The 13,823-nt window shown below is 38.1% G+C and overlaps 1 protein-coding gene across 1 annotated transcript; it reads left to right on the top strand.

Annotated features, from left to right (window-relative positions):
- The first annotated feature begins 2,052 nt into the window (after positions 1–2,052).
- LOC137936149 (clathrin heavy chain 2) lies at positions 2,053–13,507 on the top strand. The gene is made up of 30 exons (XM_068780708.1): positions 2,053–2,283; positions 2,754–2,958; positions 4,511–4,599; positions 4,712–4,790; positions 4,899–5,026; positions 5,421–5,519; positions 5,641–5,749; positions 5,929–6,008; positions 6,082–6,309; positions 6,397–6,462; positions 6,551–6,667; positions 6,770–6,967; positions 7,176–7,292; positions 7,489–7,548; positions 7,849–7,935; positions 8,155–8,238; positions 8,325–8,459; positions 8,549–8,611; positions 8,689–8,793; positions 8,878–8,990; positions 9,079–9,331; positions 9,459–9,595; positions 9,679–9,957; positions 10,049–11,051; positions 11,223–11,708; positions 11,923–12,093; positions 12,195–12,380; positions 12,507–12,629; positions 12,718–12,828; positions 12,934–13,507. Exons 1-30 carry the CDS (start codon positions 2,239–2,241, stop codon positions 13,090–13,092), a joined length of 5,115 nt encoding a protein of 1,704 aa, XP_068636809.1. The 5' UTR covers positions 2,053–2,238; the 3' UTR covers positions 13,093–13,507.
- The last annotated feature ends 316 nt before the right edge of the window (positions 13,508–13,823 follow it).

Here is a 13,823-nt window from a genome sequence, read left to right as displayed (position 1 = left end):
GGATTCTAACTTCTCGAATTCCCCTTCCATCTCCTTAACATTTGGAGAGAGGAGAGGAGCCTGGTCCCACCCCCATTGTTCTTTTTTCAAACTAAAAAAATTAGTAAAAAGGATAAAAGTAGAAATATGAAGATACAAGTGCTTTATTTTATTAAAAATTAAAATAAAAACAATCGAGACAATGATAACTATAACATTATAGTCACTTCTACACAAGTTGAAAATGAACTATTCAAATGTGACCATTTAATCATCAAACATTGCTTCAAGAACTTTACTTGAATGACCAAAATATAATTGGCTTCAAAGTTGGCCTCCTTTGAATGATCGGGACAATGGCTAGGTTTCCTTAGATGAAAGACTGGTCTTTTCGAATATTTTTATTGAATTAATTGTGTTTTAGGTTATATTTAGAGTTTCATAGGAATTAAAAAAGGCCTTTCTAGTTTCATTTTGTCAAGTTCAACATAGCTCATACATTATGCAAGTGCTTTTTGCCCTCTTTAGGCAAATATTGTCATGTGCTCATATATCATCATTACTCAGTTCCAGATCTTGGATATGTTATCGTAATCGAGGCCAGTAGTAATTGGTTAGGAAGTTGACCTAACCCCCCATCTACGCTACTTCCTGTAGGGGATGAACAATTGATTATTTTTAATAGAAAGTATCTGAGAATTGACTCAAATTTGGATAATTATAATACTTTGTAGAATATCTAGTCAAATGGTAGAATCATCTATTGGTTGGTCAGGAATTGAGAATCGTTATTTGGACATACGAGTCACGACTAGCTAGGAAAAGGAGAAAAATGATGTAAGTGTGTGCGATTTCTCTTGTAAACTATTTCGTCTTCATAGTGGATTACTGCAACAGCGAAATATAGGACATAGTCTTACCTTGAGGCGAATATGTATAAATCTTGTTGTATTTTTGCGGTTATTTTTTTTTCTCTGCGATTATTATTATTACTCTTGTTAGTTTGGAATTAGGGCATATAATTTTTAACATCATCTAGTGGTGAATAGAAAAAATAAGTTGCGATAATTATCCAATGATAAGATTGTGACATGAAAATACAATGATCGGGGTAACCAGATAGAGCGATTGTCACTTCAATAAAAAAACTCCTTCGAGGTCTTCCTTGGTCTAAGAGAAACAAACTCATCCTTTCCTCTCCTTACTTTGTGCTAGAGCCTCCTTGTTGATGTGGGTGCATGCTTGCCTAGTACACATGCCCCTTTACATAATATGGTGTACCTAAGCTCACGATAGAGCAACAATGGGCTAGAAAGAAGAAGAGGCTAAATGCAGGTTGATGGTCACTCGTGCCAATAGGCTCACACACACGAGCATGTCCCATTACACATTGTAGCTCGTGAAAGATGCCAAGATGGGCATGAGACACTCACATCGATCGCCTGAACCTAGTCGGTTGAGTCACTCAAGTTCCTCAACTTTGTGTTCACTTTTTTTTCGTGAGGTTTCATTCGATTTGTTATGGATTGGATGATGAAAAATTCAAAAAGCAACAAGCAGGTTTGACACACACAAGCCCTAGGGGTAATATCTAATAGTTGAGTCCTCTCTAATCGTAGGAGATAGTTGCCCATCATACAATTCACCAACTAGGCAAGTTCAGATCACAGGGTGTTTGTTATTACTCACATGGGTTGAGATCTCAAGTGCGCAACATAGAAGATGGTTTATTTAGTTTATTATTAAGCTAAAGCTCAAAGATGAAAAGACATCTAATGCAAATGAAAAAGGCTGATTGAAGTATTTGGAATGAATACTTTTGGATTGTTTTGGTTAAAAAGGTAATTTGAGGCAAAAAAAAATAAAAAATTATAAGCTCAATGTGGAAGTGGTTCACGAGGGAAGGTTTATTTCCCTATCCTTAATGGCAACAATGAGCTAATTTTCTTTATTCGTTAGCTCCGACGGGCCACGTAGGAACATTCGCGTGTACAGTCTCGAGTGAATGATACTCTCGCTAAGAGACCTGAACAGCTGCATTAGTTGGTCTTCATTTTTAAGTGACGACAAAAACGCCAAACGGGGTCGAAAGAAAAGGAACATTGAAGCCCCCCTTTCGCTCTGATATTCCCGCAGATCTCTCTCCCTCTTTCTTCTTCCTTCTGTAGGGTTTCAGATCTAGTAATTTTGAAACCCTGAGAAAGCGATCTTTGCAAAAGTACGATTCTCGAGAGGTCGTAGTGCTTCGATCTAGGCGCCATGGCTGCCGCCAATGCTCCCATCACCATGAAGGAGGCTTTGACAGTGAGTTACTCGCGCTTTTCTTCTCTTCTGTTTTACCTCTTGTTTGTTCCTCTGGTTTCGGAGATTATTGCTCGTTTCTGGACTTTGAGAGCGGAATTCAGGAATTCATATTCACCTTTGTGCCAGCAGTTGATTTTCATTTGTTACTTATTAATTGGGGAATTCAGAGGGGCACCGTTGTTGTCTTGAGATTTTCCTTTTCTAAGTGCATGTGATTTACTTGTATTTTGAACGGATTCTAAATTGTGGTTTATTCGATTTAATTTATGATATTTTCAACCGATATTGATATAGTCTTCTTTAGTGGATCACTGCGAGGATGCCGTTTATTTAGATTTTTAGTTGATCAAGATCTGTGCAGATCTATATTAGAGAGTGTGATTTCAGTGATGTCCCCTCTATGCGTTTTGCTGACTTCGAATGAACTTTTGCTGTAAGTATCACCTTGACTTTTTTTGTTTTCTGATCAGTTACCAAGCCTCGGCATAAATCCTCAATTCATTACTTTCACACATGTGACAATGGAGTCCGACAAGTTTATATGTGTCAGAGAAACTTCACCACAAAATAGTGTCGTAATCATAGACATGAGCATGCCAATGCAGCCATTGCGAAGACCAATCACTGCAGATTCAGCACTGATGAACCCCAACAGCCGAATTCTTGCCCTGAAAGGTACCTCCGTATGTAAATTCTGGAAATTATGTTCTGATTTTCATATCATTATGGATTGGTATTTATAACTCTATTCTGTTTTTGTTTTTGTTGCTTCATAACACAAAAGTTGTCGTATGGTTACTGACAGTTTCTCTTTGCACGACCTTTCGTTTTCCTTGTTTGACTTTATTTTTTCAGTGTGCATACCTAATCCTTTTGTTTTAAAGTGGAAGGATACCCTTTTCCTTGAATAATGGGTGTTTTGGTTTTCACCTTTTTGGTCCTTGAAGTTTTTTTTTTTAAAATTTTTTTACTGTTAAATTATGTTGTAATTTGTTAACATCTTTCATCATACCAATGCAAGTGGATGATCAGGTTAGGTGTAGTTTTGTTTACTCCATAGTTACATTATTTTTAACATTCTGATAGGGGCGAGCTTTATCAAGGCTATCAATATCTAAACATCCTTAATGATTGAGAAAGCAATTATATATGGAAACATGTAGTTTCTTTTTATAATAAAGTAATTTTCTAAGTTCGCCTAAGGCCTTTGGGTGAATAGTTGGAACTTGAAATAGCTATAAGGTTAATCAATTTCTATTCCTGTTGCCTGTCTTACTAAAATTTGTGCAGATTGATGGAAATACTCATTCACAAAAAAAAAAGGATTTGAAGGAAATACAAGTTAAAAAAGATGAGCCCTGTACTTCCATTGATTAAAAGATTGAAAGATTTCATATGCTTCATAAGAAGGTTTCCTGAAACTTCATGTTATAGATCATCTTCTATGTAGTGCCTCCATTATATTTCATAGAAAAAGATTCAAACTGAATTACCTGAGTGAATGGCTGCATTTGATGAAATCAAGTTATATTTCAGGGAGGTAAGCACCTGCTTGGCTGTCAAGGTTTATCTCATACATGGAAGAGTATATTATCTTTATTATTGTATTCAGATCAAGAGGGAAATACTATAATTCAGTATAGTGTTGACTGAGATGTTAAGTTAGGAGGAGAACTGTACTTTTTGGTAATTTTGAAGGTACATGCTTGTCCAGAATTATGGTTTGATCATTTAATTAATTTTTTATTACTCTCGGGTTTTGCAACTGCTTCTACCTCCAATTGTTTGATCCACCGTAGGATGGATGCTACTTTCCACTTGTTATGGTTAATTTATTTTTAATCATTCCTGATTTCTTTAGATTGTTTTTTCTCTTGCAATTGTTTTTTTTCCTGATGCCAGTGTTTTTTGAACTATTTTAGGAACTCTGGATAATCATAGAATCTGTGTATGTCTGAAATACATAACTTTTTGTGCTCCCTTATTTGGTTCACTAGCTGGATTTGCCATGAGTTGTGTTTCCTGATTTTTATTAACTAGAGCTGATATTGAAATACCTTTAAAACGAACTAAAATTTCTAAATGGTGATGAACTATGGAGATTCTATGTAACTTTTCTGGAACCTATTGGAAAATATGTACAGTGATACAGTGAATGCATCTGTTGGCTCTAAAATTTTTCAAGATGTTCTACTTTCAAATAACCATTCTAACATTTTTTTTAAAGCTCAACTTCCGGGAAGTACTCAGGACCATCTGCAAATATTCAATATTGAGATGAAGGCAAAAATGAAATCATACCAGATGCCTGAGCAGGTAAGGATGTGTTTCTGTGAAACTTAGTGTCAATTTAACCCCTCGTTTTTTTGCCATGTTGCTTTAAGAGAAGATTTTCTCATGTTCATAGCTCATCTGGCGATATGTGCAGGTTGTCTTTTGGAAGTGGATTACCCCGAAGATGCTGGGGTTGGTCACACAAACTGCAGTTTATCATTGGTCAGTAGAAGGTAATCTCATATTTCTTAACTTTTTTTGTTGTCTTCTGTTTGATTCTTTACTCATGGGGTGCTAAACTTTTTGATCCTAAAATACAAGCCAATGGTGCCTTTGTACAGGTGAGTCGGAGCCTGTAAAGTTGTTTGAAAGAACAGCTAACTTGGCAAATAATCAAATAATCAACTATCGGTGTGACCCCTCCGAGAAGTGGCTGATTTTGATTGGAATTGCTCCTGGAGCTCCTGAGGTATATAGCAGTGTCATTACGTGTTCCGTGCATTATTTCCCTTTTTATAAAAGACATGTATATAGCCTTTTTAAGGCTTAGTCAGGTTTAAACTGAAGTAATCAGATCGGAGAAGCTGTAAATCCGCTGTAGATGCTGAGTGAAAACAAAAAATCAGACCTTCATTAAAGCATAAAAAAAAAAAAACTCATGCTCCCTAAACAAATGAAATTTGTTTATGGTTAAAGTAATGGAGCTTCATAAAAAAAAAAATGGAGCTTTTACTTAGTTGACTGGGATGGGCTTGTAAATAAGAACAACTACCACCAACAACTCCTTGTGGTTTAATACAAGATCAAAATGACTTGAAATTCAATGTTTGACTCTAATTTTCACCAATAAATGTTGCTTGTAGAGGCCACAACTGGTCAAAGGGAATATGCAGCTTTTTTCTGTGGATCAGCAGCGTAGTCAAGCACTTGAAGCACATGCAGCATCTTTTGCTCAATTCAAAGTGAGAGCCTTATTTTGTTTCTTTCTCACTTCTTTTTTGTACTTTCCATCAGCTTTTCCATTATGCATCTATATGTTTGATTTGCTCTGCAAACTCTCAAGTGTTTCTATATCTCTCTCAGGTTGCTGGAAATGAAAATCCTTCAACTCTAATCTGCTTTGCTTCCAAGACAACTAATGCAGGGCAAATTACATCTAAGTTGCATGTAATTGAACTTGGAGCTCAGCCAGGTTCATCCCACTTGGCCTTTCTTTTAAGTGCATTTGTATCTTGTAGTCAGAATCAAATGTTTGTTTTCTTACCATCTCTATGCTATAGGTAATCTTTGAGCACTTCTAAGGGGAAATTGAATGTGGTGATTTATCTCTATCACTTCCGCTGTTCTAATTGTCCTGCTTGCAATCTTCAGGCAAGCCTGGCTTTTCAAAGAAACAAGCAGATCTTTTCTTTCCTCCAGATTTTGCTGATGATTTCCCTGTGGCAATGCAGGTAACCTCCATATGTCTCTGAAATGTTGCTTCTCTTTCCTAATTAAATACCCATGTTTCGCTATTTTGGGCAGATCTCGAACAAGTATAGTCTTATCTATGTGATCACAAAGCTCGGACTGTTATTTGTCTATGACCTGGAGACTGCTACAGCAGTTTACAGAAACCGGATAAGTCCAGATCCTATCTTCCTCACAACTGAAGCCTCTTCGGCAGGAGGCTTCTATGCAGTCAATAGGCGAGGGCAGGTGCTACTTGCAACTGTCAATGAAGTGACACTTGTGCCTTTTGTCAGTGGTCAGGTGTGCTCAGCCTTAAAAGTTTTCTCTATTTCTTCAGCTCAGCTGATTTAAACATTTTATTTTAACATATTATGGTGTCTGCTTCAGCTGAACAACTTAGAGCTTGCCATCAATCTTGCTAAAAGGGGAAATCTTCCAGGGGCTGAGAACTTGGTAACCCAAACTAAGCTGACTACCCCATCCTTTGAACATTTTTTTTACAGTAAATTATCTTGGACTAAAATATCTGCTTTCTTTTCAGGTTGTCCAGCGATTCCAAGAATTGTTTGCTCAGACAAAGTATAAGGAGGCTGCAGAACTTGCTGCAGATTCTCCACGGGGCATTCTTCGTACCCCGGACACTGTTGCAAAGTTTCAGGTTTTCTTTTTCCCCTTAGATTTTTAGTTTTGCAAGAAAATAAGACCTTTTTTTTTCTTTGCTGTCATTCTGTTGGTATCTAATGATGTTTTTGTTAACCAGAGTGTTCCTGTGCAAGCTGGACAAACACCACCACTTTTGCAATACTTTGGCACTTTGTTGACGAAGGGGAAACTTAATGCTTTTGAGTCTTTGGAACTCTCTCGCCTTGTCGTGAATCAGAATAAAAAGAATCTTTTGGAGAACTGGTTGGCAGAGGACAAGCTTGAATGTAGTGAGGAACTGGGTGATCTTGTGAAGGTTGGTTAATAATGGTCTTTAATTTTAACGGGCTGGAGCATAGTTTTGAATGTTCTATTGACATAAAACTGATAGCATAAGCACATTGGCAATTAAAACTTTTTCTTTTCTTTCTACTACATTCTTATTTGTGACATTTTTAATTGTTCCTATAGGTTCTTTTTAAATTTTTTTTTTCTTGATATGTTGATGACTGCTTGTGTTGCAGACTGTGGATAATGACCTTGCACTAAAAATATATATCAAGGCAAGGGCCACCCCGAAAGTTGTTGCAGCTTTTGCTGAACGAAGGGAATTTGACAAGATTCTTATATACTCAAAGCAGGTAACTTGTATTTTGTTCCCGGCTTGCCTTGAATAAAATTCACTTCTTTCTGAAAAAAAAAAAGCTTGGCAAAACTTGATTAATATCTAGGGGATTTTGGCAAGTTATATTGTTGAGATGTGGTGTTTGAGGTCTGAATATTTCCTATATTTTAGATTAATGCTTTCTGACCAGCTGGAGTTGATCCTAAATGTAGGTCGGGTATACACCTGATTACCTCTTCCTTTTGCAAACTATCCTGCGGACAGATCCCCAGGTAATCTGTTGTTATTGGCATGAAGGCTGTGGTTTGTTTTCTTTCTAATTTTTAATGCATTATATTCATAAGAAATATTTGAAGCTGCAAAGTTTGAAAATCGGTTAATCTTGGATGAAATTTGCCATTATTTTTATCTGGTTTTCTGTCATTATGCCTTTTTTTTTATTTCCATAATTCTCTTGGATGAGAAGCCTCAAGTCTATTTCTTGGCAATCATTTTTTGGTTCTTACTTTATTTTTTTTTCATCTCTTTTGTACAAGTATTTTGTTTTCTTACCATTTGATTTCTTGTGGCAGGGAGCAGTTAACTTTGCTCTTATGATGTCACAAATGGAGGGAGGCTGTCCTATTGACTACAATACGATAACAGATCTCTTCCTTCAGGTTTAGCTTATGTTCCTTGTCATGCTACTTGGAATTCCTGTGATGAACTCTTTTAAGTTTCACCAGCATTCAGAAAGATTACATTACCCTTTTTAATTGAAAAATATTATGTTATAATCTCTCTTTCTGCTAAACTATTTTAATCAATTGGTAATTTTTTTTACATGTTTATGTATTAATTTTGTGCTAAACATTTCGATTTTTCATTGTGTATTTTAGAGAAACATGATCCGGGAGGCAACCGCCTTTCTGTTGGATGTTTTGAAGCCTAATTTGCCAGAGCATGGTTATCTTCAGACAAAAGTAATCTCATTTTCTGTTATAGTGAATTTGTTATTTTACAATTTATTTTCCTATTAGTTTGTTAATATGTTTTTCTTCTTTCGTAGGTTTTGGAGATTAACCTAGTGACATTTCCCAATGTAGCCGATGCTATTTTAGCCAATGGCATGTTCAGTCACTATGACCGACCTCGAATTGCACAGCTTTGTGAAAAAGCTGGTTTATATATGAGAGCTCTACAGGTAGACATTATATACAATGCCATTCAAAATACCAAACGAAAATTCCTGTTAAAGTTTACTTACTGCAATCCTTGTGTCTTTTAATGTAGCATTACACAGAGTTGCCTGACATTAAGCGCGTAATTGTGAATACTCATGCCATAGAGCCACAGGTTTTGCCTCATGCTTTTTTTCATTTTATCTGAGGATAAGTGTCCAAATGGGTACTAAATGATTTTGTATCTTCTAGTCTCTTGTGGAGTTCTTTGGGACCCTCTCCAGAGAGTGGGCTCTGGAGTGCATGAAAGATCTTCTAGTTGTCAATTTGAGAGGAAATCTTCAGATAATTGTTCAGGTAAATATTAAGCTTCTTTGTCATAACATCCTATAGTCAATTTTCTTTGAATGCATGACCTAAACATTGTGTGCTTCTATTCAGGCTGCCAAAGAGTATTCTGAGCAGTTAGGTGTTGAGGGCTGCATTAGGCTCTTTGAGCAATTTAAATCATACGAAGGATTGTACTTCTTCCTTGGGTCATATTTGAGCTCCAGGTAATTTGTGCTTTAGTTTAAAGAACAAGGTTTTGCATTCAATGCAGTATTCACTGGATTCTAATAGTTTCTTTTTTTGTCTAAACAGTGAGGATCCAGATATACACTTTAAGTACATTGAGGCTGCTGCCAAAACTGGACAAATCAAAGAGGTTGAACGTGTGACCAGAGAATCAAATTTCTATGATCCTGAGAAGACAAAGAATTTCCTCATGGAGACGAAGCTACCAGATGCCAGGCCCCTTATTAATGTTTGTGATCGTTTTGGTTTTGTTCCAGATCTTACCCACTACCTTTACTCAAACAACATGCTTCGATATATTGAAGGATATGTCCAAAAAGTAAGACATTACCAAGTCACATTTGGCTTTATTTGTTTGCTGTAATATCATGTTGCGGGCATTTCATGTCTGAATCAACTTGTTCATATGATTAGATGACTGATGTTTTTTGTATATCTGTTTACAGGTGAACCCAGGAAATGCTCCTTTAGTGGTCGGCCAGTTGCTGGATGATGAGTGTCCTGAAGATTTCATTAAAGGGCTTATTCTTTCTGTCCGTTCTCTCCTTCCAGTGGAGCCTCTTGTCGAGCAATGCGAGAAGAGGTGCTCTCTCTCTCTCTCTCTTCCCCATCTCCCCCATGCTCTTTTCATCTGATCTCATGGTTTGTTCTTTTCCTTGGTTACAGGAATCGTCTACGTTTACTTACTCAGTTCTTAGAGCATCTTGTGAGTGAAGGTAGCCAGGACGTGCATGTCCACAATGCCTTGGGTAAAATCATCATTGACAGCAATAACAACCCGGAACATTTCCTCACGACGAATCCTTACTATGATTCTCGAGTGGTGGGTAAATATTGCGAAAAGCGTGATCCCACCTTGGCTGTTGTTGCATATCGACGGGGACAATGCGATGATGAGCTCATTAATGTTACGAACAAAAACTCATTGTTCAAGTTGCAAGCTAGGTAGTTATTAGTCAATCCTAGTTACTGATGACTGGTTTACAGATTGGATTTTTTTTCTTCATTTTAATGATTTATTGCGTCTTCTATTTAGATATGTTGTGGAGAGGATGGATCCAGATCTATGGGAGAAAGTTCTTAGCCCTGATAATGAATTCAGAAGACAGCTTATTGATCAAGTGGTTTCTACTGCGTTACCTGAGAGCAAGAGCCCTGAGCAAGTCTCAGCAGCTGTTAAAGCTTTCATGACTGCTGATCTTCCACATGAACTGATTGAGCTTCTTGAAAAGATCGTTCTCCAAAATTCTGCCTTCAGTGGGAACTTCAACCTGCAGAACCTACTGATCCTAACAGCTATCAAAGCAGATCCCTCAAGGGTGATGGATTATATTAATAGGTTAGACAACTTTGATGGCCCTGCTGTTGGGGAGGTGGCTGTGGAAGCAGCACTTTATGAAGAAGCCTTTGCCATCTTCAAGAAGTTCAACTTGAACGTGCAGGCTGTGAATGTCCTGTTAGACAACCTTCGAAGTATTGAGCGTGCTGTGGAATTTGCTTTCCGGGTTGAAGAAGATGCTGTTTGGAGTCAGGTTGCTAAAGCTCAGCTCCGTGAAGGCTTAGTAAGTGATGCCATTGAGTCATTTATTCGAGCAGAGGATGCAACTCAGTTTTTGGATGTTATCAAGGCTGCTGAGGATGCCAATGTGTACCATGATTTGGTGAGGTATCTTCTAATGGTCAGGCAAAAAACCAAAGAGCCAAAGGTGGATAGTGAGCTCATTTATGCATATGCAAAAATAGATCGGTTGGGTGACATTGAGGAGTTCATTCTTATGCCAAATGTTGCCAACCTCCCTAATGTTGGGGACCGTCTCTATGATGAGGCTCTATATGAGGCTGCAAAGATTATATATGCCTTCATTTCCAACTGGGCTAAATTAGCTGTTACACTTGTGAAACTCAAACAATTCCAAGGTGCTGTTGATGCAGCTCGGAAGGCAAATAGCTCAAAGACCTGGAAAGAAGTCTGCTTTGCCTGTGTGGATGCAGAAGAGTTCAGATTGGCTCAAATTTGTGGGCTCAACATTATTGTACAGGTAAGAAACTGAAGATTGCTTTTGTTTGCATTTACAATGTTGTGCATACCTGGTAATTGTTTTAATCTGTTTTTGTTTTTCAAGGTTGATGACTTCGAGGTAGTAGTCTTTTTCTTTACTATGTTGTGCACACCTTCTGATAATTGTTTTAATCTGTTTCTATTCTTCTAGGTTGATGACTTGGAGGAAGTAAGTGACTACTACCAGAACAGAGGGTGCTTTAATGAGCTAATCTCTCTCATGGAGAGTGGCTTAGGGTTAGAAAGGGCTCACATGGGCATCTTTACGGAATTGGGAGTTTTGTATGCTAGATATCGTTATGAGAAGCTCATGGAACATATCAAACTTTTCTCTACCCGCCTCAACATTCCCAAGCTTATACGAGCTTGTGATGAGCAGCAGCATTGGAAGGAGCTCACCTATTTGTACATTCAGTATGATGAGTTTGATAATGCTGCGACAACCATTATGAATCACTCCCCTGAGGCATGGGACCATATGCAGTTCAAGGATGTCATTGTCAAGGTTGCAAATGTGGAACTTTACTACAAGGCTGTCCACTTCTACTTACAGGAGCACCCAGACCTTATCAATGACCTTCTCAATGTGCTGGCACTGAAAGTGGACCATACGCGTGTAGTAGATATAATGCGAAAGGTGTGTTCTTGTACTTCTCTGTTTTAGTTTCTTGTGGCCATGAAGTATGATGAAATATGAAAGGGTTACAGAGGATTCCAGAGGCTTTCATAAGAATGTAGAATTATTCAAGTGGCTGGAGATGGAAAGGAGCCTCAGCAGATACTATGATAAAAATACAATTGCGTAGGACTTTTTGTATGTTTACTTGAATATTTGTCTTTGTGGTTTCCAGGCTGGTCACCTACGTCTCGTGAAGCCATACATGGTTGCCGTACAAAGTAACAATGTAGCTGCTGTGAATGAGGCTTTGAATGAAATCTATGTAGAGGAAGAGGATTACGATAGACTGCATGAATCAATTGATTTACATGATAACTTTGACCAGATTGGCCTTGCTCAGAAGGTGAAATAATTAGTATAATTAACATTATTCTTATTTTTAGTTATATTTTCTATGTGCCGGCAGCATTCTTTCTGTGGCTTATTTCTTTGTGGTCTTGTCAGGTTGAGAAGCATGAACTTCTTGAAATGAGACGAATTGCTGCCTATATTTACAAGAAAGCTGGGAGATGGAAGCAGTCGATTGCTTTATCTAAAAAAGACAACCTTTACAAGGATGCCATGGAGACTTGCTCTCAATCAGGGGATAGGGAACTCTGTGAGGAGTTGCTTGTTTATTTTATTGATCAGGTGCGAAAGTCAACCTTGTCTTTTTTACTAATTGAGCTTTGGTGTTAGGCATCACTAATGATATTTGGTAGAGGGTACCTGATCTGTGAGATGATTAAATGTGGACTGCTATTATTCCTTTTGCAGGGAAAGAAGGAATGCTTTGCTTCATGCCTCTTTATATGTTATGATCTGATCCGGCCTGATGTTGCACTTGAGCTTGCCTGGATGAACAATATGATTGACTTTGCCTTCCCATACCTCCTGCAGGTGAGGGATCTCCTACAATTTCTGCTATTGTTCGTTTCCAGCTTCTCTTTTCTGCTATATGACTAATCATTATTCTTTGTGTTTGAAGTTCATCCGGGAGTACACTAGCAAAGTGGATGAACTCATAAAGGACAAAATTGAAGCACTCAGCGAGGTGAAAGCCAAAGAGAGAGAAGAGAAAGATATGGTTGCACAACAGGTAACTTTCTGCTCTCCATGGGTATCGTGCGATGTAGGCACACTAGACAACGTGTTTTTTTTTTTTTTTTGGATTTGATCTAAAGAAAACGTGTTTGTTTTGCAGAATATGTATGCACAACTGCTTCCCCTTGCTTTACCGGCACCACCAGGTATGGGAGGACCCTATGCCCCCCCACCTCCTATGGGTGCACCATCAATGGGTGGTATGGGAATGCCTCCGATGCCACCGTTTGGCATGCCTCCAATGGCCGGCGGGTACTGATCTGTGAAGAATGGAGGAGATTAAAGTGTTGGCAGACGGTTAATTTTTCTACTGGGGGCGAGGTGCTTCAGAGGGCTCGAATAAGCCTTTTTCGTGTCATCTTGTGGTAGGTTGATCAGTAGTGCTTGCATTCTTTTGGTAGCAGGCATTTTTTTGCTGCCGTTGAGGCTGAGTTGAGCTTTTCATGTCTTTGACTAGACTTTGTATTAGAAGATGTGAGAGGTTGGTGCGGTTGATGTAAGTGATCGCAACTTGTATATGGAGTACCCCTTGGTGCCTGTTGATTAGACCCTTCCATTTTTATACAGATAATTTCGAGCGGTCCCACCTGTTTCCCCGCTTGACAACTTGTCAGCTCATATGGTTTCTTATCCGTTATTGTATAACAAAACCTATGTAATTACCCCTTTTGTTCTGTCCGCTGTTTAATGTTCTGGCTATGTTGAATTGAACTCTCTGGATCTTGGAAACTGCGTGTGGATCTATATCAAAATATGGTGGCTGGAGAGAAATCTTATGGTGATGGCGTGTAAATCGTTGCGTCGCTAGCACTACAGACATGCTTTTGGTTTATATTTGAACCTCGGTTCGACTGTTTTTAAGTCCAACCTTGTTCCTTATTACGCTATTCGCAGAAGTTAGAACGCAACTTCGCGTGTTGCTCACGCTACGTCATTATTTAAGGCAAACTTCTTAATCATGATGATTGGTGTTTTTTTTTTTTATTCTCA

Source organism: Aristolochia californica, unplaced genomic scaffold (genome assembly GCF_029961685.1).
Source record: "Aristolochia californica isolate CCGP_79_NKW_82.1479 unplaced genomic scaffold, dmAriCali1.0.hap1 SCAF_10, whole genome shotgun sequence".
Taxonomy (NCBI): domain Eukaryota; kingdom Viridiplantae; phylum Streptophyta; class Magnoliopsida; order Piperales; family Aristolochiaceae; genus Aristolochia; species Aristolochia californica.
Note: the sequence above shows the minus strand (reverse complement) of the source record. Positions and strands in the feature narration are given on the sequence as shown.

Coding starts and splice junctions, on each gene's coding strand:
- LOC137936149 (XM_068780708.1), top strand. CDS start 2,239: ATGGCTGCCGCCAATGCTCCCATCACCATGAAGGAGGCTTTGACA. Junction 7,936..8,154: donor TAACAGATCTCTTCCTTCAG/GTTTAGCTTATG, acceptor TGTGTATTTTAG/AGAAACATGATCCGGGAGGC. Junction 8,460..8,548: donor TATATATGAGAGCTCTACAG/GTAGACATTATA, acceptor CTTTTAATGTAG/CATTACACAGAGTTGCCTGA.